This window comes from Canis lupus, chromosome 11 (genome assembly GCF_003254725.2).
Source record: "Canis lupus dingo isolate Sandy chromosome 11, ASM325472v2, whole genome shotgun sequence".
NCBI lineage: Eukaryota > Metazoa > Chordata > Mammalia > Carnivora > Canidae > Canis > Canis lupus.
The window spans coordinates 1941858-1969043 of record NC_064253.1 but is presented as its reverse complement, the minus strand read 5'-3'; the positions used below and the strand labels follow the sequence as shown (position 1 = coordinate 1969043).

The 27186-nt window shown below is 53.1% G+C and overlaps 1 protein-coding gene across 6 annotated transcripts in view; it reads right to left on the bottom strand.

The window, feature by feature from the left end:
• Positions 1–2674: 2674 nt before the first annotated feature.
• TBC1D9B (TBC1 domain family member 9B) overlaps positions 2675–27186 on the bottom strand; it is a 41754-nt gene continuing 17242 nt past the window's right edge. Inside the window, exons 7-22 of one of the 6 annotated variants that reach the window (XM_025446567.3) lie at positions 26343–26555; positions 17486–17647; positions 17021–17171; positions 16325–16539; positions 14601–14718; positions 13453–13738; positions 12153–12282; positions 11917–12015; positions 11190–11258; positions 9972–10212; positions 9600–9665; positions 7996–8067; positions 7725–7775; positions 6233–6295; positions 5705–5811; positions 2675–4944 (exon numbers count right to left, since the gene is read on the bottom strand). In XM_025446567.3, coding sequence (XP_025302352.1) covers positions 4258–4944; positions 5705–5811; positions 6233–6295; positions 7725–7775; positions 7996–8067; positions 9600–9665; positions 9972–10212; positions 11190–11258; positions 11917–12015; positions 12153–12282; positions 13453–13738; positions 14601–14718; positions 16325–16539; positions 17021–17171; positions 17486–17647; positions 26343–26555 — 2730 coding nt within the window. In that variant the 3' untranslated portion in view covers positions 2675–4257. The remainder of the gene's footprint in view (positions 4945–5704; positions 5812–6232; positions 6296–7724; positions 7776–7995; positions 8068–9599; positions 9666–9971; positions 10213–11189; positions 11259–11916; positions 12016–12152; positions 12283–13452; positions 13739–14600; positions 14719–16324; positions 16540–17020; positions 17172–17485; positions 17648–26342; positions 26556–27186) is intronic. The other 5 variants (XM_025446569.3, XM_025446570.3, XM_025446571.3 and 2 more) reach the window with 5 other exon arrangements.

The window sequence follows — 27186 nt, the reverse complement described above, 5'->3', positions numbered from 1 at the left end:
GCCTGCGCCTGCGCGTGCGCCCTGCGCTTGGGCCCGCCCCCCCACGCCCTCCCCGCCTCCACGGAAGTGTTCGGGCCTCTCTAGCTCGTGGCGCGCCTCGGCGGCCGGCTGCGGGGGCGCTGACTGCGGGGCGCCGGCCCTCGGTCTGCCGCCGGGTCGGTCGTTTGGGGGTTTGCGTCAGCCTCGCCACCGACGTGCTGTGTGGGCGCGGGCCGGCTCCCGGTTCCTCCTAAAGCCCGATTCTGCGCTGGGGCTGGCTGGGAGGTCGAGCTTGCCAGGGCGGCGCCCCCAGCTGCCGCTCCGGGTTCGGTCTTGCGCGGAAGACAGCGGGAGGGCGCCGGCCCGGCCCGCCCCGGCCCGGCCCGGCCCGGCCCGGCCCGCCCCGGCCCCTGGCGCCCGCCGGTGGGGTCTGCAGGACCTCCGGGCCGCGGCGGCCGGGGGACCTGTGAGCCTGAGCGCCGAGGGCTGCGGACCCCGGGACCCCGGGACCCCGGGACCCCGGGAGGGATTCCCAGAGAGCGAGGGGGGACGGGAAGCTGCTGTCAAGGGAACTAGCCCCTGCTGCAGCCCGGAGACGGCTCCTCCGCGACCACTGCGCAAGGCGGGCCGCGGGACCCCTCCTGCCCCAGCCGCCGGCACCCTAACCCGGCCCGCCCACACCTCCCAGTGCCGAACACAAGCCACACTGTTAGCATTATAACACCCGGTGGGGTGACAGGGGCCCTTGCCACCGGATTCAGAAGCAGGGTAAACTGGAAAACCATCTGGCGATGACCCTTACGCTGAGAAAAGGACTCCCCCGACTTAGGATTTATGTGGCAGGAGAATGGAGATAGACATGCCAGAGTCGTCGCTTACTGAAACTCAAAATGGACCATTAAGCATGCAGGTCAACTACAGAGACTCTGAGTTTGACCTGAAAATGCTGGCATGTGTGTTGATGGGAAGCAAAGAAGTTACAAAGAGGATATAATTTCAATTACGTAAAACCAGGCGTTATTTATTTCCGAGGTGGAAGGGTTAAGGTTATAGAGGATTTAGAACTGTTGGATTATGTTTGAGGGGCATCTAGGTGGCTCAGTTGGCTAAGTGTCTGACTCCGCTTAGGTCATGATCCTGGAGTCCTGGGATCCAGCACCTCTCCACCCCCACCCCCCACCCCTGCTGTTGTCACTCTTTCTCTGGTGCTGTCAAATACAATCTTGAAAAAAAAAAGTTTGAGAAGCTGAATTTACAAACGGACTGTGACTAGACCACATATGATAACCTTTATAGCAACCAACCTCCAATCCCCGAAGCCAAACTACAACCTCTAGAGCAGACAGGACTTGGTCAGTCACTGCCAATTTCCCTATATTCTGCAGTCTTTATCTCAGGACCAACCAGAGAAACCCAATTATGCACCACACACCAACAGAAAAGACATCCTTCTAGTTAGACAGCACCCCCTTCCAGGCAGGCAGCCTCTAATCAGAGCACACCTGAAGCCTTCTCTTGTTTTCACTGAAGGCTTTCCCCACTCCTCTTGAGGTCTCTGCCAAATGCACGTGATGACTGACAGCTGCCTCCTTTTCTATATAGCAAGCTCTAGATATATAGTCCCTGCTCTCACTGGGTGGTCTGTTTATTTCCCCCGTGTTTGACTTATTGTGGCTGAAAGCAAGGGGCATCTAAAAAGAATGTTTTATGCTTAATGAAAATAGAATAAAAAATTCATGGGCCACCTAGGTGGCTCAGTCGGTGATGCGTGTCTCTTGATTTCGGCCCAGGTCATGATCTCCGGGGTTCTGAGATCCAGCGCAGTGTCTGCTTGAGATTCCTCTCCTGCTCCCTCTACCTACCGTACCCCCTGTATGCATGCTCTCTAAAATCTTAAAATTTTTTCATACTGGTATGGGTTCAGCTTTGAAAAAGATATAGAAAAAAGACATAAAAATACTGAGTAATCTTGGGACGCCTGGTGGCTCAGCAGTTGAGTGTCTGCTTTTGGCTCAGGGCATGATCCTGGGATCGAGTCCTGCATTGGGCTCCCCACAGGGATCCTGCTTCTCCCTCTGCCTGTGTCTCTGTCTCTCTCTGTGTGTCTTTCATGAATAAATACAATCTTCAAAAATAATTGAGTAATCTTAAATATTACAAAAAATGGTTTTCCTACTTTTCTGTTTTCCTCCTTTCTTCAAATGTATGTAATCTCCAAAAATTCATATATTTTTCTTGGGAATTACAAAATTGACTTGGTATATCACTTGGTAAGCAGTTTTAAAATATAGAATTGTGTTTACTTACAGAAGAAAAATATTTTTAAAGCTTTATTCGTACTACCCATTCTTTTGTCATATGAAAGGCTAGATTACTGTATCATATTCTTGTTTAATTTCTTCGGCACATTGTCACATTTAGACTTCTATGTAATATAGAAAACATTTATCCAAATTTCGCTTTATTTACATCTAATTGATTACAATCAACTTAAGACTTTAAACTGCCAACTTTATGAGGTTGTTACATAGATATTTACTTAATTTCATTATGGCCAAAAATGCAGTCTTTTGGATATGAACCCTTTGAAATTACTTTATGGCAAAGTGTGTGGTCAGTTTGTATAAATCCTAGAAAGGAAATTACATTGGTTAATGACATTTTTTTTGTTGTTGTTAAGCAAACAGTTATTCAGTTTCCTTGATGTTTTTTCGCCACATTTATTGAGATGTGAACCAGCAGTTGTGAACAGGGTAAAATCACAGAGACTGTCATTTAAAACACCAGCCATAAAACCTATAAATAGAAAGTAAATTAGTGGTTCCTTGGAGCTGGGTGGGAATGGGGATTGGCTGCACGTAGGTGGGAGGGTCTTTCTCAGGTGATGGAAGTACTCTAAAATTGCATGATGGGGACAGCTGCACAACTCTATAAATTTACTCAAAATCATTGAAATATAGCTCAAAACAAGTGAATTTTATAGCATATAAATTATACCTCAATAAGCTACTAAATTAAAAGAAAAAACAAACACAGGGCACACCTGCGTGGCTCTGCCAGTTAAGCATAAGACTCTTGATCTCAACTAGGGTCTTGATCTCAAGGTCGTGAGTTCAAGCCCGATGTTGGGCTCCATGCTGGGTAGGGAGCCTACTTACAAAATGAGGGAAAAAAGCCCAGCCCCAGGACTTATCCTTACCCACGTGGTAGGGATGGGAAGGAAGGCGAATGCCAGACATCAAGGATCAGCTCTTGTCCCAAAGCTAGGGGGTGCTCATGGTTCAGTCTGCTACCTGCGGCCCCACATCAACTTGCCCCAAGCACATGCTGCAGCCCAGGCCCAACCACACCCCTGCACCCACGGGGGCCCAGGCTGCTTGCACCTGTGGAGCTTGGGACTGCCCCCATCGGCAAAGGTCAGTTCAGGCCCTACCGGGTCTGCATCAGCACCTTCTGTGTCCTCATTCTTCCTGAGGGCCCCGAAGCCCTACCCCTGTGGGGGTCTGAGTGCCCAGAACGTCTGGAACATGGCCTGGGGGCCCAACTGCCTGGGAAGAAGCCAGAAGCCCAAGCCATAGCTGAGGCCCCATTAAGGCTCTGCACGCAGTATGGTATCGAGTTCTTTCAGGGGTTTATTAAGGCATTGAGCACAGTGTGATCTTCAGCCAACTGAAATGAATACAAGGAAATAGATCAGGACCTGAGGGATGTGCTTTTAAGGTTAATGGTGAGGCTGATGAGCTGAAAGAGCATTTCGAGTAACGCCTGTGTGGCACCTGCCCTGGTGCTCTAGACACTTCCTGCCTGTGTCTCTTGGCCAGGGGCTTGGGCTCAGGGGCTTCCAGAAAGCACCTTGAAGTTCCCACCACCTTGATGCTCAACAGGCATGAGACTCGCTGCCTGGTGCCAAATGGCAGGAAAGCTCCCCACCGACCCCCACCCCCACCTGGAGTACTCAGCTGCAGCCCTCCTCTCCCCCAGGAGTACTCAGCTGCAGGGTACCCTCCCATTTTCTTAGAAGTGGAAGGAGCAGGGTAGCCTGGCTACAGAATGGGGCACGGAGGCACTGGGCAAGCAGGCCAGGATGGACGGCCTCTGACACTGCATGGGACCAAGGTGGTCCCATGAAGCAGGGCATGAGGGGACCCAGCTGTGGCCATTCAGCCTTTTTTCCATTCACAACTGACTGCGTCTGGGGAGAGCAAGAGGGGTGCGTCCTTAAGGAGAAAAGAGAACACGAAGGGGGAGGGGGAAGCAGAGAGACAGGCCAGGTCCCTGTCAGCCTGAAACTCCAGACTGTTCGAGGTCGCTGGAGGTGCTGAACTGTCTCTCCACCTTCTTCTGCTCCTTGATCTTGAGTCCGATGTCCACCCTCTTCTCAAAGAAGTTCACCAGGACGGACTCCGTCAGGATGGAGGCCAGGATCTGCTCAAAGGAGATGCACCAGTCTGTGTCTACAGCGCCGCCACAGCGGGCGGTGGCTGGAGGACTGCGGGCCTCCCCGCCCACCAGCACCGTGTCGTCAGCCAGGTCCTCGCATGGCAGGGAGCCAGTGCTGACCACTGAGTAGGAGGACATGGACATGTCGTCTTTGGTTTCGTCGTCCGACAGAAGCTGGGAGGGGGAGCCCCGGCCCTCGCCGCTGCCCCCTTCGCCCACCACCTGGCTCTCCTGTGGAGCTTTCCCGAGGTGGGTGTCTCCCCCGGCTTTGGCCTGGGGATCCCCTGTGGCTGGGGGCTGAAGCTCTGGGGCTGGGTCCTGTGGGGGTTCAGTGGCCACGGGCTCGTCCTCCTCGGGCACACCATCCCTGGGCTTCCTGCCCGGCTGCGCCGAAAACTTCTTGCCCACCTCACCGATGCGGAGCAGCAGGCTTGCCACCGTGGCGATGGCATGGTACAAGTCCTGCTCCATGGGGTCCTCGCTGAACATATTGTAAAGTGTCTTGCACAGCTCAATGAACTGTTCCTTTTCAGACGAAACACAGAAAAAAGGTCAGGGAGATGGGAGAAGATGGGTCAGCCTGACCTCAGATCAGCCAGACTGCCCGTGCTCTGTAGTCTTGTTAGCTGTCTGTACACCTGTGCCTTGTTACACCCACGTCACAGACTGGGACACTGAGACACAGAGTGGGAAGCTTACTTGACCGATATCACATAGCCTCAGAAGAGCTTTCTTTTCCAACTGCCTTTACTTTGAGCATAGTCTCTTCCCTGCCCCTAAGTCCACTCTGCTAGCAGAGCCACACTGATTTCTGCCATGACTTTCCAAACCTGGTCGGTGGCTACTGAAGGACTTCTTCAGTGTGTTTTGGAATCACTTTGAGTTTCGTACATCTTTGATCAGAATAGATGGTGAGGACAAGCAAACACAGCCTGGGTTAGCTGTGGGGGATGGGGGGGGGTCTGACGCCTGCCTGTGCCCGGCCCTGGGGAGGAACAGGAGTGCTGTGAGGCTGTCTTGTAAGAGGGGTCATGTGAGTCTCTACAGCTATTCTAGTGGATGGATCCCAATTAAATGTGAACAAGTCATCACCAGGAGTTGGCTCCAAAGCAAGTGGACTCCTGTCCCTCTGGAATCATCCCTGACTCTGACTAGCAGGTGTTGGAGGCAGGCAGGAGAATTTCCACCCTTTCAGGGGTTTTGGGAGAGACGGTAGGGAGCTTTTTGGGTCCGGGGAACCCAGCCTTGGAAATGTCTGTTCAAGGGGGGCTCTGAATGGGCTTACCTGGTTCATTTTGGGAAGATCCTTAATGGTCTCCTTCTGAACCTCTTTCTCTTTGGCCCACATGCGAAGGTAGTGCCGATAGTCGGGAGGGCTGGTCCCCTTCTCCTCTGTGAGTTGGGAGAAAAAAGATCTGTCAAGTCAGAGACAGAGCTGGGGCCAGGAGCAGGCAGTGAGTGGGTTTGGGGGCTGTCTGGCATGGGGTTACTGGGGCCCGCTTACAAAACACCCCAGTATCTGGGGAGGTGGTGATGGGAAGAGCACCCAGATGTCTCCCCTGAGTTATTACACTAAAGTAGGTTTGAAAGGACATGGAGGTTGATGAGAGGGTGGCAGGAGAGGGACAGGCTGGGCTCCTAGAGGGAGGTGGGGGTGGGTTGGTATTCACAGCTAGGAGAGTCAGGTCTGGGGCTGAGAGGGGCTTCCTCTGGCAGCAGAGGCCGTGTTTGCCATTTCCCTGGGAGGGAGGCCTGCACAGACCCCATCAACCCGGGATGTGCGTGAGCACTGGCCACACTGGTCTGCCTGTACCTCCTCTCTTTTCTTGGACGTCCTCATTTCTGCTTCCCTCTTGCTCTTCCTGCTGCAGTGCTTCTGGACAACCGAAAAAAGGGGAAAGTACACAGAGAACATTCTTGTGTTACAACCGCAAACCACGGAGGCCTGTGAGCAGATGGGTCTGTTCTCCCGTAGAAGCCCTGCGCTGATGCTTTGCACCTGGTTACAGGGACCCAAAGTGCCACCAAACCCTCCTGCCTCTCTGCCAAAGGATTACAAGCCTCGGCCCGCGGTGTTGAAGTGAATAACATACGCACGGTAGGGAGAAAAAGCCTGAGGACTAATTTCTGTAGTTTCTGTTAGAAAGGGTCAAACTGAAGGCAGTCCTGATGATCACTTCGACCCACACCTGACTGCCGCACTGATGAAGAATTTTATGGACTTGAATTCTGTGCCAGGTACTGGGTTTCTTACAGCTGCACACTTGCTGGAGTTGGCCTGCACCGTGTGTCCTCTGGGGACAACGAACATGGGGCCCAGCAGGCTGCCCAGTTTTCCCAGACCTTGGGCCGGTAGGGCCACTGGGGGACCTCTAGTGGTGGTAGCACCCTGGGCTGTGCAGTGGCGGGGAAGGGCGCACCTCTCTGGGCTCAGGCTCTCTGCTGCAGAGGGGAGACTCGCCATCTGGGGCTACGTGGGGTCCAGGCATAGGGCTCTCCCCCACTAGTCCCTGGCCTTAATGGGAAGCCACTGGGAAGAGCCTCAAGTGTCCCTGATTTTCCCAGATTCTGAGTGTAAGAGAAAAGCATCTGCTTCTTCAGTTTGTGCCCCTGAAATCAAGGCCCTCAAGCTTCCTATCAAGTTCCAATCCAGCCTTTTGACATGGCCAGCAGAACCGCCTCGCGTATGCTTGATATGTTTTCTCTCTTGGGTGTATGTTGTCCTTGGTGTGTGTTATCTGCCACAAGAACTTACAGGCTGGGGGTTTGGTCAGTTTTGTAAGGACTTTATATACTACCAGCTCCGCTGCCAGACCCAGGCCCAGAATGCCCCATCACCCTGCATCGAATGTCCCCAATGGGCTTTACACGTAGCCCAAGAATGTCTTCAAAAAGGCATGACAGATGTATTTTCCTGTAATGGAAGAGCCATGCCGACCACGAGAACACTTTACAGGGAAAGCATCCACCTCCACCTCCACCAGAACCATTTGACACTGTTGTCATGATGGCGTCTGGACTTTTTCCCATGAGTGTGACATGGAATGCTGACACTCCTGTGCGATGCCCACTGTGCCATGTGTCTGCATTTACTACCTGCTCCCCGCTGACAAGCACAGAAACTGCTTCTCTCCTCCCTGGTAAGCTGCGGCTTGCTCTTGGGTCCTCCTCAGGACTCATTCACACAGGAGGCATCCCTGGGACCAAGTATGTCCAGACCCCCTGACCATGCAGGGGGTGGGGGTGGGGTGTTAGGTAGACGCAGCCCAGCATGAAGCAGGTGCCCCTGCCCCCCAAGGACTGACCTTGAGCCTCCCAGGGCAGGAAAAGGTCCAGATCTGAGGCCAGAGGAGATGCTGGGAGAGCACAGGAAGAGCGCAGAAGAGAGGGAGGGAGAGGCCAAGGTCCAGGAAGGAGGCAGAGACAAGAGAAACAGGAGTGAGAACACCCCCGGAGGCCCTTCCACAGAGAGGCAGTGGCCGTCCCCCTGACACAGCACACTCCCCAAGCCCACAGCACGACTGCACAGCTGCAGGGCCCCAGGCCACGCACGGCCCCCAGGACAGCAGTGCTCACCTTCAGAGGAGCTGTCCTTGGTGAAGTAATGGGTTGCTTCCAGGGCCGACTCGGCCTCCTCCGGGCTCAGGGCTATGCTCAGAAAGAAAGGCGAGTGAGGGCAGGAGAACACAATGGGACTCACCAGAGCATACCTCCCGAGTCCTGGCTCCCTGCGTGGCCTGCCTCACCACTACTGTCAGGGCCCATGGTGCAGTGTGGGGTCACAGGGGTAATGATGACCACTGACCCTGGGTATTGTTCCTTCCCTGACTTTTACGTTGTGCTTACAAATGTCATACATACCCCATCAAAAAGCCCGGTGAGTGCAGCTGGGGGTCCAGGGAGTGGCCTGCCTTCTTCCTGCCCTGATGGTGTGAGGCACAGCATCCTTTAGGGACGAGGTCCCCCAGGACACATGCAGGGATCAGCCACACACAATGGACTTATTCACTTTATGCATCTTGTGCCTATTCTACACCTTTGGTACATTTTTTGTGATTAGGTCGTCCCCAGGATTTCGGATCCATGTGGTTCTGGGTGGGGGGCTATTCTCCCCAGTGCAAGCGGCGGGGCGGGGGGTTTGCGCTGACAGGGGTTGAATAGGTGGCACTTGGGGGAGGCGCAGGGTGTGGGGCCTGGGTGAGGCAGGGCAGACAGATGTGGCTGGGAGTTGGTGAAGGAGCCCCATGTGCCCTCACCTGTAGAAGTGCAGCCCAGTGGGGTCTGCCCAACACAGGCCCTGCCCTGAGCAGAGCTGGAGGTGGTTGGTACCCACCTTCCCTAGAGGCATCCCTGAGGCCACTGTTCTTTGTTGAATTACGGGGGGAAAATGAGCTACAGGTGAGAACACCTACATCAAGGCCTGGGTATTCCGGTTCTGGCTGCACAGAACCACCTCGGGGAGCTTTAAAACTGCATTCCAGGCCAGTCAAGTGACAGCCTCTGGGGTGCGCACAGCACCAGTGGTCAAAAAACCATTCCACCCACTTGGAGGCAGCCGCTGACCTGGGGGCAGTTCGAGAACAGCAGCAGGGACCCAGGGCAGCTCCACCCCTGAGCAGAGCACCCAGGGGTAGAATTCTCACCTAAGTCTCAGTTTCTCCCTATGAAAAGGAGATCACGTCATCTTAGAGAACTCTCTGTGTGGCTACCCTGGCTGGGCAGGGTGAGCTGGGCCCACACGGCGGAAAACCCACAGACCAAGGGATCCAGCCTGTCTGAAGGTCAGCTGCCAGTCACTCTTCACCCCCAACCCTGCAGCCTCTCAGTGTCTCCAGGAAGTACAGGTACAGTGTAGAGAAGCCAGGGGAGAATGGGCCCTGCTCATGACTGCACAAAAGGGCTACCCAGGCCATTTGGAGGGCCTCGGGGGTTCCCCCAAGCTGACCTCCGGGGATAAACAGGAGCTGCCCTGTGCTCCACCTGGGTCCCCACCCTCAGCCAGGCTTAGTCCTCTGAAACGTGCCTCTTAGGTTACGTCCCTGCCCAAGGGCTCTGGCCTCCTCCCACTAGGCTGCCTGAGGCCCACCCAGCACCTCATGGAGGCCTGCGCCTTGGGGCGCTGCAGCCCTAGCTCTGAATGCGAGAGGCCCATGGCAGTGAGTGGGAGACGAGGCTCTCACCTGGGGGCAGGTGCAACTTGTAGAGTGCCTTGAGCTTCTCTGTCAGGTCCCCATGGTACATCCCACCTGTAGTGGAAGGCAATCCACACTGGAGCCCATCCCCTTCCAATGGGTTCTGGTGTGTTCCTCCTCATAGCCTCTCTCTTGGAGAGGTCCCTGGAGTGAGCCCCAGGCCTCCCACCCACCCCTGAGCTCTGCCCTTCTCAGTGTTGGCAGACCCACCCTGAGCAGCCCCGACCTGAGGAGGGGAAGGTGGAGAGGAGGACCCCACAGGATCCCCATGTGTTCCCAGTGGGAAAGCTGCCCTTTCCCTATTAAGGCTCCTGCTGCAGTGGGAGCAGCTGATTGGGCTGGCATGCGGAGGCTACTCACTCATCCCAGTCACAAACTCCTTAAAGTTGATCAGAGAGTCCTTGTTTTCGTCCAGGAGCCGGAACATGCGTCCTGCCAACACTGGCGTGTGGGTGCCACAGGCCCAGGGTGTCAGGCTGGCAAAGAGTTCCCGGAACTGGCCTGCATCAATGCGATACTGCTCCAGGTAGGGCAGGCTGGGGTCCCGACGCACGGCTGTGGGGCGGCCACTCCCCCAGTATTGACTTGCCAGGTGCTTGGCCTGCTGGGGGCACAGCCCAGTGAGACAGCCAGGCCTCCCAGTCCCCGTGGCGTTAGGACAGCCAGGCTGGTTAGTGTGTCCTTCCTCCTCCTCTGAGTCCTAGAATCCCAGGGTGGGGAGCACTGGGCCAGATTCAGCATGTCCTAGAACCTCCCACACTGGTACCATCAGCCTCTGATGTTTACAGACACGGGAGCTGAGACACAGCCCTAGGGTTGCTGGCCGCTGTTGGCCGCTGCTGGCCCCAGCAGGTGAGAGGCCCTGACTGCGCTGTTCTGACCACAAGGCTCAGGTCTGGGTGCCAAACCAGAGGCAGACAGGAACCGACAAGAACGGAAAAGGCAGTGTGGACTTTACTGTTTCGGCCTGCTTGTCACCCCTTTCCCCCTTCTTCTTCTAACAATATCTGAAATTTTTTGGAGCGCCCCTTCTGTCCCACCCTCAGGCTACGGGGTGGGTGCAGGGCCTAGATTTGGCTTAACAATAAACACCCCCCTGTTCCCATAGCATCTGAGTTAAGTCCAACAATTAACCCTGGACTTTTTGTTAAAACCACTTGGAAAGAAAAGGCTCTTTCCACTGAGAGAACAGGACAACCCTGGAACTGCTGATGACATTCCTGCCATTCTGGTAGGAAGAGAAGTCCAGAGGACATCTGAGGTAGGAAGCTTGGCAGGATGTTTAAGCACCTGGATCTAGCCAAGACTGAAGCTGTGAATTCCTAAACTATCTAGTAACATGAGCCAAGGAATTCCCTCTTGTGTAAACTAACTTGATTGGATTTTCTGCCACTTAAGAAAATGTCTAAGGCAGCCTAAGCTGCCTGAAGGATTAAATTCTACCATGTGAGGTTGGTGGTACCTGCATCTGAGGATGCTTTTAAATCAACTTCTCCTCTGGCAGCAGGTTGCTGCACTGAGGACTCACATAGGGGACGAGGATAGGGTACTGGGCCTGCCCTTGCTCTTGGCTATCACCTTAAACACCATGTAAAGGTCCTCCAGTTCTTCAATTGAGAAACCGATGTCCCCAGGTATAGCTCGGACCTAGGAGAGAGAAACCACATGTATGGATGGATTCTTGAGTTCTAGGTCTTTAAGAGAGTCCCCATGTGGACAAAGGCTAACACGGACCAGCTGACCAAGCACATGGTGACAGTCCATTCAGGAAAGGACATGTGGACCTCCCTGCTTACCCATCCTGCTACACAGTCCACACTGCCTAGGTTCCTTCCTGGTCAGGGCTCGGGGGGCCTTCCTGCCCTGAGCCCCAGTCAGGGACCTGGGGTGAGGGGGAATCATTTAGTGACTGCTGTCTTGCTCCTTGGAAGGCATCCTAGAACTTCCCAGTAAATTCTCTCTCCGGAGTTGGGGAGGACAAAAGCTTGTGGTAGAGGCACAGTGGGCTGGGTGGGTGGAGGGGCAGAGGCAAAGCCAGGCTGGTGGGCTCAGCCCAAGGCAGAGTGACGTGTGGCCGTCAGGTCCTGGGGTGTCAGAGAAGCTTTGCAGTGACCAGCCCAAGAGCAGCAAACAGTGAATGGGCCTCGCCCACTTACTCAAAATCACACCTTCACTCCCAGACTCCAGTATTGCACAAGGCAGCACTAGGGGGCGCTCTGCAGGCCACCCAGGTCACCCTCCCCAAACCCCAACCCCGCCGCCAGCCAACCTGCGGCAGGCCACCGGAGGCCAGCCCCATCCATACCACGCTCCTCTTGGCCGTGTCCTCCAAGGACTGGATCACTTTCAGCCTCTGTTTAAACCGCATCTGTTCGATGTCTTCGGCCCTCAGGCTGCTGAATTTCTACAGGCCAGAGGTAATTCAGTGAGGAAGGCAGAACCACGGAGCAGAGAACTGCCCCCTCCCACCCCGGCCACAGCCACCCACACCCACACACCCAGATGGGGCAGGCTGGCCAGACAGCCCCACAGGGTGCTGACCTCATACGACACCTTCAGGAGGTCGAAAATGTCCACTTCTGCTGGAGGGTCATCTCCACTAGTCAACAGGGCATGGAGGTGTGGAATAGGAGGAGAAACACTCTGCTTGTTGACCACATTATCCAGATATCTGGAAGGATTAAAGCAACCCCACTATCAATAGGGATGTCCTAATAGTGATGTGGAGGGACCTAATCTGCCTAGACCCCCAGTCAATAAATGAGTGTGCCAAGGACAGAGCATCCTCCAGGAGGGCAGGAGATGAGGCCTGGACTCTGCAGGGGCAGAGGACAGAGGTGTGCCCCAGACAGTGCCCTGGCAAATCAGGGATCCCCCTGGAGGTAGCAGAGAGGCCTTGCCCCTCATGAGGCCTGAGCATGAATTCTAGGAAGCCAGGGTGTCCTCTGGGGGTTCCCTGACCCTACCATATCAGGAGAGAAAGGTCTGTCCCAGTTGGAGGGATAACATGGTCCTGGGCAGGCTCAGAGGACAGGTGGCAGTACCTATGGCAGTCCTGGTGGCTAGGAGTGTTCCAGGCTGGGGTAATACCCACACATGGCCAGCAGGACTGTACAGGGCTCAGAGCCTGGGCCTGTGTGAGGCCAGGGCAGGGTGGGGGTCTTGTATGTAAGGGGCTTGAAGGCCAGGCTGGGGGACTTGGCTCCTTTGCCCAGAGAACCACTAGGGCCATGGGGAGTCACAGGGTCAGATTCTGATCAGAATAAGCTCTATGGGATGCTGCTGGCAGGAACAGGGAAAGCTGTGATGAAGCAGCAAGGGCCCAGGGTGGGGAGGGTACTGTGGACCAATACCAAGGCAATGGGGGTGGTGGAAGGAGGCTGCATCCCAGAGTCTGCGAGGATGGGATGTGGAGACTGAGGGCGGAGGTGGCAGCCAGGATGACAGGGAGGTATCAGCCCATCCAGCTGTCAGAGCAAGCCCAGCACAGGCCCCTTTATCTAGGTGATGGTGAGAGGGAGTGATGTTGCTGAGCTGGGGACGGCACAGTCGGAACTGCTCTGAGAGAAGAGTAGATATACAGCCCTTGCTAGAGGCTGGAGGCTGTGCTGCTCCAGCCACCTTTTGCCCCCTGGGTGCTTTAGTCCAGCATGCTCTGGCCCATCACCCATTTACTCTGCTCCCAGAGCTATCACTACCTGGGGCCATTTTGTCTCCCCGCAGAAAGGAGGTTCTCTCCTGCCTCCCTGGAGTGTGCTTGCTGGGAGGAGTGCCCACGGCTGGTGAGGGGCTGAGCTCTGCCACCCGTGGGGGGTGCTGGTCAGCAATCTGGCTCCCTCACCTGCCCAAGACGGTCATGGCTTCACCCTCGTCGCTGCAGCCCAGCAGCTGCTCTGTGTTGGCATCCAGGATGGCCAGAGCCACCTGCAGGATCACCTTGATGCCCTCATAGAAGAAGCAGTCAACAATGACCACAGAGCTCTCAAAAGGCATGACGCTGAGGAAGAGGGTCAGGAACCAGGAGAGAGAGATGCTGGAGATCACTCCCAGGTCCTGCATTTTCTCAGAGAGCTGGGGTAGGAAGTCTCTCGTGAGCTCCTCAAAGATGCCTTGGTCCACGAGGGCCCCTAGGGAGAGGACAAAGGCGTGTGAAGGGTCAGCACATGCTTCTGGCTCAGGTCCTGAGTGCAGTGCAAGGAAGCCCACCTGATGATCCCTTGCCAGCTCCGCTTACATGGAGGGCTGGGGTGGGGGGTGTGTGGTGGAGAAAATAAGAAACAAAAACGCTACAGCTTCCAAAAACTACTAGGTGAAAAGAAGAGCTGATTTCACTGTGCTTGGATATGCTTTTGGGGAAATCCAAATTTCTCCCTTCTAGAAGTGTCGAAAGTAAACAGGAACCTTGGTGGCTGTTGTTTGTCCTGGCCTGAAGCTTGTGAACAGATGTGATTATGAAAGGAGCCTAAGAGGGGAGATGCCCAAAACCAAATGGTAGGGGTAGGACATCTTTGAATAGCTGACTTAATTACAGGTCATTAAATACATTGGCCAGTGCATTTCCACTTAACACAGACTCTACTGGCTGTGCTTCACAGTAGATAAGGCTGGGTAGTAGGGACACAGGGATGTAAGAGCTGCTTGGGCTGTGAGGCTGGAAATCTCGAGAGTCAGATAGATGAGAATGTAGGCCCCAGGCTGGCTTCTAAAGGCCACTGAATGTGTAGCATCTTCTGTCACTGCCAGCACCCACTAACAGGCTGCGTAAAGTCTGAGCAAGGTGGCTGGGGGATCTGTGTTTGGTTCTCCACGTTCTAGCTGTGTGGTGATTTTTCGGCCTCCTTATCTACCTGTGGAATGGGAACCGTGACTGTCTTTGGCCTGCTTCACATCCGTAAGGCCCCTGAGAGCTCAGAGTGTGTGCTGGGTGTAGAGCCCAACACAGGGAGGCCCGACACCCCCAGGGGGAGCCGCGGGGCCTCAGGCACTCACCTACCACCCTGGTATTGTAATAGTCAGGCAGCATGCGTTCACAGAGGGCCACCAGCAGCCAGAAGGCCTCCTCCTCATTGCCATAGAGCAGGAGCACCGAGGTGACAATGTTCATGGCCTGTGGGCACAGAGATAGCAAGGGGAGGCTCCCTAACCTACCCCCAAGGGCTCACTCCACAAGCAAGTCCAACAACGGCAAAATATCCCACCCAATTCCAGACAATTTGCCAAAAGGCCATTTGTAGGAAATCAGTTTGACAAAACCCATCATCAGATCCCTCAGATCCAGCCAGTGGGGCACTTGGAAAGCTGAGGAGGAGATGAGCATGGGGCTCTTCTTCAGAGTGGTTTCTGGTGTGGGGGCTGAGATGCAGGACCAGGCGGATGTGTAAGTGAGTCCTGCGTGACAGCCAATAGCAAGGCTCATAAGAAAAAGAGCTTTGGGGCACCTGGGTGGCTCAGTGGTTGAGTGTCTGCCTTCTGCTTAGGGAGTGATCCTGGGGTACTGGGATTGAGTCCTGCATCGGGCTCCCGGTAGGGAGCCTGCTTCTCCGTCTGCCTATGTCTCTGCCTCTCTCTCTGTGTCTCTCATGAATAAACAAAAAAAGGCTTTGAAGGTGGAAATGCTCTTAAGACTTCTCTAAAGCCAGCACACTAACTTTCCCTGCACTGATAACTCGTCATGCAGAACAGTGGCCGTACCGAGGGTGGCCTTGAAGGGGGTGGCCTGCTGCTCTGAAATCCAGATGCAGTCTCAGGCAAGTAGAAAGCCATCTGTCTGGGCCGGGTAGGGGGGGAGGAGGTGGTGAAATGTCACTGGATGTAAAACCTAATGCTACTGGAAATGCAAATTGAAAGCATGATAAAGAGGCCCCTCTCGCTATTAGGTTAGCTATCATCCAAAGACAAGAAAACAAGGCAGCGAGGATATGGAGGAAGTGGAACCCCTGCGCATGCATTGCTTGTGGGAATGTACAATGGTGCTGTGCCTGTGGAAAGCAATATGGCAATTTCAAAAAAAAAAATAAAATTAAAGGTTGAATTGCCATAGGATCCAGCAATTTCAGTCCTGGGTACAGACTCAAAAGAAATGCAAGTAGAGACAGGAACAGATGCTGCACGTGCGTGCTCATGGCAGTGCTATTCACAAGAGCCAGAAGGCAGAAGCCGTGCAGGCGCCCCGCTGAAGGCAAACAGGTGCACAAGGTATGGTTTGTACACAGAATGGAATATGCTTTAGCCTTGAGAGAAATCCTGACATGTGCCATGATGGGAATGAGCCCTGAGGCCCTTGGACTAATGAATAAGCCAGTCACAGAGATAAATACTGGGGGACATGAGGTTCTCAGAGCAGGCAAGTTGAGAGAGATGGAAAGTAGAAGTGGGAGTAGCAGGGGAGTTGTTTAATGGGGACAGAATTTCCGTTTTGTGAGATGAGAATTCTGGAGGTGGACCGTGGGGATGGCTGCACGACCATTCATGTCATGCCATACCCTAGCATGCTATGGTTATTTTACCAGACGCACTAGGCAATCAAAGGCTCCAGGCCCCAGTTCAGGAGGCAGTACAGGCCAAGGGGCAAAGTGAGTGGTGGATATCATTTCTCGTTACACCTCTCTGTGGTCAGGCTTTGCCAGGGGGAACGGGGCACCATCAACTCAGGCCTCTGTTGAGTGAGCCGCCAGTGCGAGATGCGGTCTCCAGGCTCGGCTAACCCCCTTTACCTGACAGTAGCCGATGGTGGGGTTTCGGAAGGCATAGGCAGTCAGCACCCGCCGGAGGGCAGCAATCCCGAGCTCATTCTGGAAGGCAGGGTGCTCGGGCATAGAGCGGTGGAGATCTCGCTCTATCTCCTCCGTGGCCAGGCTGTACTTCCCTGTGGACTTCTCTACCAGGTTGGCGTAGTAGCCGGGGTGAGTCACCATCTCATTCCAGGCCCCTGTGGAGACACAGCTGGCAGCTGTCTTTCCTCCTCCCCTCCTTTTGGGACTTTGGGGACAGTGAAGGGGCAGGCTGGAGATGTCAGAGAAGTGAGACCCTCAAGTCTAGGAGGAGGTGTGAGGCAAAGGTTCCTTGGTGACTGCTCCTGGAAGGGGTCGCCCACCAAAGTTTGAAGGGCTTTCTTGTGAAACTGTCCACATGGCCAAAGGCATGCATGTTGTCAGAGCCTGTCCCGAGGAAAGGATACCTTGGGGGCCCCTTCTTTCTACTCATTGCAACTGGGAAGGTACCATCTGGGTGACAGAGCCCCGCCCTTGAGGTCTGCACCCCAGGACAGTGGCCCACCCTGGCATGGGCCCCTCACAGCTGAAGGCCCCATTCTGGCCTTGTAAAGGGCTGGCAGCTCCAGGCCAGCCTGGGGTCAGTGGAGTTCTCACACAGAGGCCCTGGGGTGCTGGGCCAAAGCCCAGGCAACTCACCAGAGAAGAGAAGCCACAGCTCCCCGCGGAGGCTCTCGGGGATGCCTTTCAGCACCAGCTCCCGTGTTTTGGCTGTGCGGTACATGCACACACCACGTCCATACTCAAAGAAGTGAATGTTCCACGACTCTTCTTTCATCTTCTCCTTGGCCTGGGGGAGAAGCAAGCAGGGTCTGGGAATGTGTGCCGGGGCCCACCTCCATCTACACTGCACGTTTACAGGGGCCCAGGCTGGGCGGAGCAGGGCACCACCCCCAGGGCATCAGAGAAACGAGCACCCGAGCAGAGGCCAGGAGCCTGGGGTGACTGGTCCTGCCGAGCAGATCATGCAGGATGCCCCTGTCCTTGGACACTGCCCTTTGCAGGCCTGAAGACCTGAGGTGGTGTGTGGGCAGGGAGCCACAGGCTGGCCCTGGCCTCCTCCCAGGCCTAGGTGTGCTGATGGGGTCCGTGCTCTGGGCTTACCCCCCTGGCCCCCAGGTCCTCCATGGGTGAGTTCCCCTGGAAGAGTTTAAGCAGACCCTGGGAGGCGGTCGGTGCCTCCTGTATGCTGGAGCTTTGGCGGCTGCCAAGGGGTGTGGTGGGGCTGGCAAGCTGATCTGACGTCTCTGGAGGTGTCGGGGAGGGCTGAAAAATACAACACAGAAGGGAATGTACCCAGTGAGTGAACCAGCATGGAGGTATCTGGTCTGGCCCAGTACCCCTACTTCCTCTCTGGCTGGCTGGCCACTTAACACGTTCTTCCCTTCACCAACCCACTCAGACTGGCTGGTCTCTTGGGGATGGGACCAGAGGCCCATGCTGCCAGGTCCTCCCTCAGTGATGTCAGGGCCAGGAGACCCTGGGTCTGCCTGGTGGTGCCAACAGCTCCCCAGTCACAGGAGGCTGTGGCTCAGGTAGGGACTCTCAGGAAAGAGCAGCAGGCCCCGCAGAGCCCAAGTGCAGAGCCCCAGAGTGGAGCAGAGGCAGGCAACACTGGAGCCTGATGGCCTGGCCTGCTCTGGCCTGATGGCCTGCCCTGGCCTTTCCAGATGGACAGAATCCTAACTGAGGTAATCTGTGTCCTGCGGGAGCCCTGATGACTGCCGGGCCAGGGAAGGAGCCCTCTCCTGTCCTCTCTCCCCCAGGCAACCTGACCACTGTGCCCTCAAGGGCCCTTCAAGGAAGGAGCTCCAGACGGCTGGCTGTTGCCCCAAAAACTCAAGTTTCTGTCTTCCTCTGGTCCACGTGTCTGGTATGTGGTGCACCCTGTCGTGGCCTCATGACCTCTTGGCTCTGGACACTCATCTCAGTTCAACGCTGGATGCTCCTTGACAGTGTGGTGTGGCCTCCAGCCAGAACTGAGTGTATGAGGAAGGGTCCCCACCTATAGACCAGCCCTGCCATGGGCTATCTCCCCCGCCTCAGGGTAGCAGTCTAGGCACCTGCTTTCCCACCACACGGATGGCCAAAAGCCAAGAGAAATGGGTCCCAGAATGGTTCTGGGAACGTGCCGGGGTAGGGGGACAATATGGGGCTGGCAGAAGGGAAGGGAGGAATCAGAGACGAGGGTCTGCAGGGCAGCCCTGGCTTTCAGGGCTCTTCCCCTGGTTTTCTGAAACCCCTCCCCCTAGCAAACCCATCTCTTCAGGGAAGCACTGACAGGGTGGCTGTGGACATTCAGACACAGTGTGGGTGACACCTGACATCTGCCCCCTGCTTTTTGCCTGTCTCTGTGACCTGACTTCCAGGTGAGCTTACCCTGTCCTCTGGCCCAAGGTTGGCAGGGGGTACAGAGCAGGCCCCCATTCTGTCTGTTCCCCCCTCAGCTCCCTCCTCGAGTACCCACCGGCAGGAACAGCACTGCTCTCAGGTGGACGCCAGTCACTGGCTCCCCAGAATCCACTTCCCCTTCTGCCAGCACTCCCTATTTTTCTGTGGGGGCACATTTCTCTCTGATCTTGGCCTCACACTCTAGGAGCTCCACTGAGAACCAGGAAGACAGCCCTGGTCTGATTAGCTTTTCCTACCCCTGGGGTTAGGGAGGGGTTGGACGTACTATGTCACCCAGTTGCCACCAAGGAAATGCAGGGGTGACTCTGCAGGGAATGCTGGAATGAGCCAAGGAGGATGCAGAGGCTGCCACCAGCACCCCGGTACCACACACCTCCTGGGACAGCGCCCCCTCGGCAAGAAGCCCAGTCTGGTGGGGATGATGGGAGGCCGACTGCGTGGACTTCTTGGCCTATGGGCCAGTAAGCTATGCTATGCCTGTTGCTCCAGTCTGGGTCCTGTCATCTCTGATCCTGTGCCCTCCCTGCCCTAGGCCCTGGTCCCATCCTCCAAGGGGCAGGGGCACTGGATGGCTTCCTGCAGGACCTCACCTTCTCTGCGTTCCTGGTAAGAGAACGCTTTTCTTGGCTGTGGTGATAGTTTCACAGGGAATACATGTTACACCCTCCAAACTGTATTCTTTGAATATATATGGCATACTGCTTATGTCAATCTAACCTCAGAGATGCGGTTTTTAATAAAATGGGGAAAAAGAAAGAAAAAAAGGAAGAGAGCTCTGCTAGGTCCCATCCACCATCCATCATCCCTCTGCCCCTGGGGGATGTTTCAGAAGTGGATTTTGGGTCCACTATGATAAATTTTCATGACAAACTGCTCAATCCACGGGTACAACCCCAGCCCAGACCGATATACAGATTCTGCTTCCTGCCTGAGGATCCCCAAAAGGGACCAGGACACAAATGGACTTGTGAGCACAAATGGCTTGTGAGGCCAGAGAGCACCTCAGAGAATCAAACTGTCAGTGCCGGAGATGGATATGGACTCTAGGATGTGGCCTGGGTGACATGCATCTGAGACAGTGAGCTCATGGGCCACCTTGCCTGGGGGTCCTGCACTTCCCAGGGCCAGTTCCTTCGGTTCTTGCAGGAACCTCCCATTCTTTCATGTCAAACCTCCCAAACCACCTGCCCACCTCACTTCCTGCTGAAGAGGACCTTTGGCTTCCTGTTTGAGCGAGCCAGGGGAACAAGCTGAGGCCCATCACAGCCACAACAATTGGCCAGGTTCCCTGTATTTGTGGCCTCGCAGGACAGGTCCAGTCCCTCCATTCTGGCCCCCAATCCCACCCTTCCACCTCCAGGACCTTCCTTGGGCCACTGCCTACTCCGCTGACTGGATCAGGATCAAGCCACGCCATCCCTATAAGCCTACTTCTTGCTGCCACTGGGCAGCGCTCACACGTCTTGCTCCCTGAGCTACACATCCACGTTGGACCCGTGTGCTTTAGAGAATATGTGCTCAACTTCAACTGAAAAGTGAGCCCTGTTCTTCTCGGTTGACCTTTATACAATTCTCAATGTATCCTTTTCTCCTCAAGTTTTTTCCTCAGTTTGTCGGGAAGTGTTCTAATATCTAGTCCTATGTTCTAGATAATGGTCTCGAACCTAATATCTAGTACCCTGTGGATTCCCTCCCCTGGGCAATACTGAAATCAGGGAGTAAGCCTTCTCTCCCTCTGCCTGTTTTTCCTGCCAACATACAGGGATACACTTTCACTCTCCGTTAAGGAGGCAATTGGTGAGCTTATTCTGCTTTTTATGTCTTCTCTTTTTGTTTTGTGTGGCTTTTTAAAAAGATCTATCTATCTATCTATCTATCTATCTATCTATCTATCTATCTATTTATGACACAGAGGCAGAGACTTAGGCAGAGGGAGAAGCAGGCTCCATGCAAGGAGCCTGATGTGGGACTTGATTCCAGAACCCTGAGATCATGACCTGAGCCGAAGGCAGATGCTTAACAGACTACCTCAGAGAATCTGAAACTTTTGTGTATTGTTTTTTCTAAACCTTTACTGAGTCCTATCAACTCTCTTTTCTGTTGCCTGGTCACTTTGTTTCTGAGTTTTGTTTTTAAGATTATTTATTTATTAATTTGAGAGAAAGAGTGAGTGAGAGAGAGCACAAACCAGGGTAAGAGGCAGAAGAAGGAAAGGCAGGCTCTCCACTGAGCAGGGAGCCCAATGTGGGGCTCGATCCCAGGACCTTGAGATCATGACCTGAGCTGAAGGCAGATGCTCAACTGACTGAGCCACCCAGGCGCCAGTTTGAGTTTTCTAAAAAATTTTATTTATATAATTCTTTAGTAGTTCCTATAATTTCTCTAATCTTTTTAGATCATTTTGAAATATTAGGGTACAGGTCTCATCTGCTTTGGGGGATACTGTTCTGATGTGTGGAAGGTCACTTGGTTTGCGTTTTTCCCCCAGTGATACCTTTGTATAGGGTGTGATCATAATCTTGTGTTGCTCATGTTTGAACGATGTGAATCCTTCTGTACTTTAGGAGGATGATGTACGTGTTGGGGAGATGTGGGTCAGGGGAACTTTCTGCACTGAACATTTGTGGGTTCTGTCTTCTGCTGTATCTCTCTGTATAGTTCCCTCCCCTCAGGACTTACTGATTTGTCTCCTCTAGTGTCTGAAGCTTCTGTCTTGTTTACCACACCCACCTCAGGCCCCGTCGGGGTTCCTGCCCTGTTCAGTCCTAGGTCTTATTTTCCTCAGGGAGGGAGGGCTCTTTCCTTTTGGGGTTGTAGTGGGTGTTTCAGATCCTTAGGGGAGTGGGCCGCCCTAGAGCATCTGATCTTCCTTCACCTATTTGTGGATTCCTGTGGTTATGTTGTGTTGGCTCAACACAACATAAGTGGAGCCTGAGAAATCTCCCCAAGTCACTGGTTGTACCTCAACATCACTTGCTGAGGCCTTTGTTCAGTGGGCAGTCTCACTCGGGGGTGTGGGAGGTATTCTGTGGTGGTTTCTTTTCTTTTCTTTTTTCTTTAAAGATTTTATTTATTTATTCATGATAGACACAGAGAGAGAGAGAGAGAGAGAGAGGCAGAGACACAGGCAGAGGGAGAAGCAGGCATCATACAAAGAGCCTGACGTGGGACTCGATCCCGGGTCTCCAGGATCACGCCCTGGGCTGCAGGCGGCGCTAAACCGCTGTGCCACCGGGGCTGCCCTCTGTGGTGGTTTCTGGCCAATTCCTTGGCTCAGGTCATGATCTCAGGGTTGTGAGACTGAGTCCTGCGCTGGGCTCCATCTCCCTTTCTCTCTCTCTCCTTCTGCCCTCACTTCCCCACTAGCACTCTCTCTTAAAAAAAAAAAAAAGGTGAACTGATAAACAAATATGGTATACACATACAATGGGATATTATTCAGCCTTAAAAAGGAAGGAAATCCTGACACATGCTACCAAGAGGACGAACCTTGAGGACATTATACTAATAAAATCACAAAATGACAAATACCCTATAATTCTTCTTCTATGAGGCCCCTAGAGCAGTCAGATTCATAGAAACAGAAAGAGGAGTGGTGGTTCTCAGGGGCAGTGAGGAGGGGAATGGGGAGTTGATATTTCAGTTCTGTAAGATGGGAAGAGTTCTGGGGATGGGTGGTGATGGTTGCAAAACATGTGCATGGACTTCGTGCCACTGAGCAGTACACTTCAAAAAGGCTAAGATGGTGAATTTTAGGTTATGTGCCTTTCACCACAATTTTTAAAAAAATGCACTTCTCACGAGTTCCACTGCTCCTATCCTCAACCAAGGCTCTATTGTTCCATGTCCTGATTATTTTTCCAGCCTTCTAACTCCTGTCTGCCTCTACTCTTGCAGCTCTCTAGTCCAGCACTAAGAGAAACAGAATGAGAGGCGCATTTGGAATTTAACATGTTCTAGCAGCCACGTTAAAAACGTGAGCGAGAAGAGAAAAAAAAGAAAAAAAAAAAAGCGTGAGAGAGCGACTCCTGGTGGCTCAGTGGTTGAGCGTCTGCCTTTGGCTCAGGGCATGATCCCGGGGTCCTGGGATCAAGTCCCACATCAGGCTCCTTGCAAGAAGCCTGCTTCTCCCTCTGCCTGTGTCTCTGCCTCTCTCTCTGTGTGTCTCTCATGAATAAATAAATGAAATCTTTAAAAAAAAAAGTGAGAAAAATTGGTGAGATTAGTCTTAACCACACATTTTATTTAATCTAATATAGCCAATGTATGATTATTTCAAAGTTATTGAGATCTTTTACATTCTCTTTTTTCATAGTAAATCTTCAACCTCTGGTGCAGAGTTTATGGCACATTTCAGTTTGGCATAGCCACATTTTCAAGTGCTCGGTAGCTTCGTCTGGCTTCTGTACTGAGCGGCCAGAGTAATTCTATTAAAACATGTGCAGATCCTCTGTTCAGAACTCTCGAATGGCTTCTCATCTCACTCAGAGTCAAAGCTAAAGTGCTTACAAGGCTTCCAGGCTTCCTCTCTAACCTCATCTTCTACCTTGGTCTTCACTTGCCTTTGTAGCCTCTGTGAAGCCTGATCCTACCTCTGGACCTTTGCACCTGCTATTCCTTGTACTTCCAACACCCTTTGCCCAGATACTTCATGGCCATGAAGTCAAGCCAAGAAGTCTCCTTACTTCTTTCAAGCTTCTGCTTAAATGCCACAGGATCAGAGCCTCTCCTATCCCCCTGGTTCCCTTATCCTGATTTACTTTTATCCATTGATCTTATCATCACCTGCCATATCTCAGATGTTTGCTTATTGTCTGGCTCTCTCACTAGAATATAAATTCTGTCTAATCTGTTCACTGCTCTATTCCCAGGGCCTGGGATAACATCTGGCATCTAATGGAAAGGCAATAAAAATATGTTGTGGGGGGGGGGTGCATGGGTGGCTCAGTCGGTTAAGCATCTGATTCCTGGTTTTGGCTCAGGTCATGATCTCAGGATTGTGGGATCAAGCCCTGCCTTGGGCTCCTTGCTCAGTGGGGAGTTTGTTTGTCCCTCTCTCTCTGCTCCACACCCTGCTCACACTTTGGCTCCTTCTAAATAAATAAGTTAATTAATTTAAAAAATCTTTTAAAAAACAAAACAAAACTCAAAAACCATGTTGGGTGAACAGTGAACATTTAGAAGGGGCCCGGGGTCTGTGCTTACTCTGGCCTGGCAGGCCCTGTCATTTGTGGTGTTGGGCCTCATAAGGGCAGCTCAAAATTCTTGCTTATATCCCTTTTCATGCAACCCAACCTCACTCTCTCCTGAAATCCAGATCAAGCCCAACTTCCTCTAAGAAACCTTTTAAAATGTCTCCAATGAATAGATCCTGTCTGGTTCCTTCCCATCCATTCCTTACCTACTAATAACTTACTGAGCATCAATTGTGGGGGTGGAAAATAGAAAGGCCTCTGTGGGCCAGACCAGGCAGGGCTCTGGGGAGCTGGAGGGCATGTGCCACCACCAGGCTCCAAGGTCACCCAATGGGAATGTGGGCCCTATAATGCCAGGGCTGCTGCTTTTTCCAGAGACGCCAGATACTGGATTTTTATATGGACTCTTCTAATCATGGAGTGTTTTCACAAACTCAGATTCTTGTCATACCAGGAAGTGAACAAATATGGCCAGGGTTGTGTCAAAAGGACTCAAGTGCCTACCTCAATAGGCTCCCTCTAGACAGGATGGATGAAGGTAATGACTGCCATGGACTGAAACATATCAAGCTGCCAAAATCTGTGAATTCATAATTATACTACGAAATAAACATAACAAATGACTCGATCACATCTGGAGAAATCCAGCTCATTGTTTTAACAACTGGTGAATAGAAGCAAGGATAAAAGATTTCCTCTGCCTTTCCTATGTGAACTGTTCCTCAGGTAGCTAAGTAGATGATGGACGTTTTTTTTTTTTGTTTTGTTTTGTTTTTAAGATTTAATTTATTTATTCATGAGAGACACAGAGAGAGAGAGAGAGGCAGAGACACAGGCAGAGGGAGAAGCAGGCTCCATGCAGGGAGCCTGACGTGGGACTCGATCCCGGGTCTCCAGGATCAGGCCCTGGGCTGAAGGTGGTGCTAAACCGCTGAGTCCTCCGGGCTGCCCAGGGGGGTTTCTTTCTAGGGATGTATCCCAGCTCACAAAGATGATGGAGTGGGGGTTTCTTTCTAGGGATGTATCCTGTCTCACAAACAGAAGGAATGACAGCAGTAGAGTGCCACCGCCTTGCAATCCCTGATGAATTACCGGATCAACACAGGGACCAGTAACAACACATGACAAGATGACTGGGTGTTGACTATGGCTCCTGGTGTTAACCTAGCTCCTCAATCCTGCCTCCAGGTAGACCTGCCCCCTAAACATACAAACAACTGAACCTGACTCTGACCTGGGTCTCCCTCTTCACCGACCAGCTTACAGGAGACAGGGGACAGAGGAACAGAGTAAAAGCCTCCAGAGGGATGCTATAAGGCTACCAGCCTGTGAGATACTCTACAGCACAAATGACCCAGTTCCTTCAGCAAAATACTACAAGAAGAGAGATGGAGCAGACATTTACAGATAAAAAGGAATTTAGGAGATATCAATGTGTACTTCAGTGTCAACATGCAAATGGTAAAACGTATGTCTGCATTTGGGGAGATGTGAATCCAAGTACAGTTGACCATTGAGCAACAGGTTCTGAGTGTGCAGGCTCACTACACATGACTCTTTAGGATAAATACAGTAAATATATTTCCCTTTTCTCATGATCTTCTTAATGACATTTTCTCTTATGTTATTGTAAGAATGTGGTATATGGTACATGTAACATATATACATTAATCAACTGTTTATGCTTATCAATAAGGCTTCCAGCCCACAGGAGGCTATTAGTAGTTAAGTTTTGGAGGAGTCAAAAGTTCTACAAGGATTTTTGACTATGTGCAGTGTCAGCGCCCTAACCCTTGCATTGTTCAAAGGTCAACTGTATTGGATATTAAGGAATTACTGTCAATTTTGTTGGTGTAATGATGATACTGAAGTTAAGTCTCTAAAAAGGAAATCTTCCCCTCCTACACACACACACACACACACACACACACACACACACACACAAAACCCCAAAAACAAAACTTAAAAAAAAGAGGAAGTTTTTCCCTGTAAAAATCCCTGGAAGATTAAAGATCGACCAGAGAAATACCAATAAGTAAACCCAAGCTGGACAGACCAGATGAGGCTGTCTGGTCCAGCCAGAGAAAGTTTCTTATATGGAATGGGGCTAGAGGCAGGTGGGTTATACTGGGGAGGTGTGGTGGGGTGCAGAAGGGCCTGTTAGCTCAGGTAGCACATGTGTGGCTGGGACACCCAAGTCAGGCTACGTGAGGCTCTCGTCCTGCACCCTGGGGGGACCTCCCACCTGAGGCCCATAGCAGGCACCCTGAGGTCAGGCTCCTGCATCAAGGCTGAGAGCCGCCTGGGCTTTTCTCCTGGCCCTGACTGCTGCCACCACCCCACTGCTCTCTCACCTCTGGGGCCGGGTCCGCAGTGCTGGCTTTCCTTCCCCCTCCGTGGCCACCTGGCTGCTTGGATGGCATTTTCTGGAGGAAGTCAGAGATCCTCTGCACTAAGAAATCACGGTCCTTCAGGTTGGCGAACAGGAAAGTCATTTTGCTCTTGGTGCTGATGGACAGAGGGCTGGGCAGGACACTGGAGCTGTCAGCTTTCTCAACAATGGTCACCTGGGAAGGTAAATGAAGCACTGGGCGTCAGCATCTGGTGATGGAAATCTGACTGGTTCTGTGCCTGGGAGGGCCCAGTGAGCTCACATGGCTCTCCTCTGGCCGGGGGGAAGGTGCTAGGCCCTGCTGTGCTCCTGTGTTGACCTACTATGTGTTGCTGTGGAGCTCTGAGCATGGTATGTGCCCGTGTGAGCCTCGTTTCGCCCTGCTGATGGGGCAGTGAGCACGACCACCATGAGGATGAAGAATGCCAGTACTCCTCCAGCTGCTGCATTTGGCTGCCTTGAGACGATCAGTTACTCTACCATCTAAAGCATGGTGAGCAGCCCTGCCGCACGCTATCCTAAGCACTGGCTCCCACAACACTTGCCAACAAGGTGCCTCCTGGGTCCGGCTCTGACCCGAGGTGTGTGGACGGTGGCATCGGTGTGGTTGGTGCAGAATGGGCTCTCAAGGGACACCTCTTACAGAGCCTGCGGCCCTGAGCAGGAGGGACAGTCAGCAGTGACCACAGGGGGAGCTAGGAGGCCACCAGGCTGTTTATTCTGATGGCACTTCCAGGGAGGCCAGCTACTGGAGCTGAGACCTGGTATGGTCAGGCCAGCAGCTGAGGCAGGGGTCAGGGCAGGGT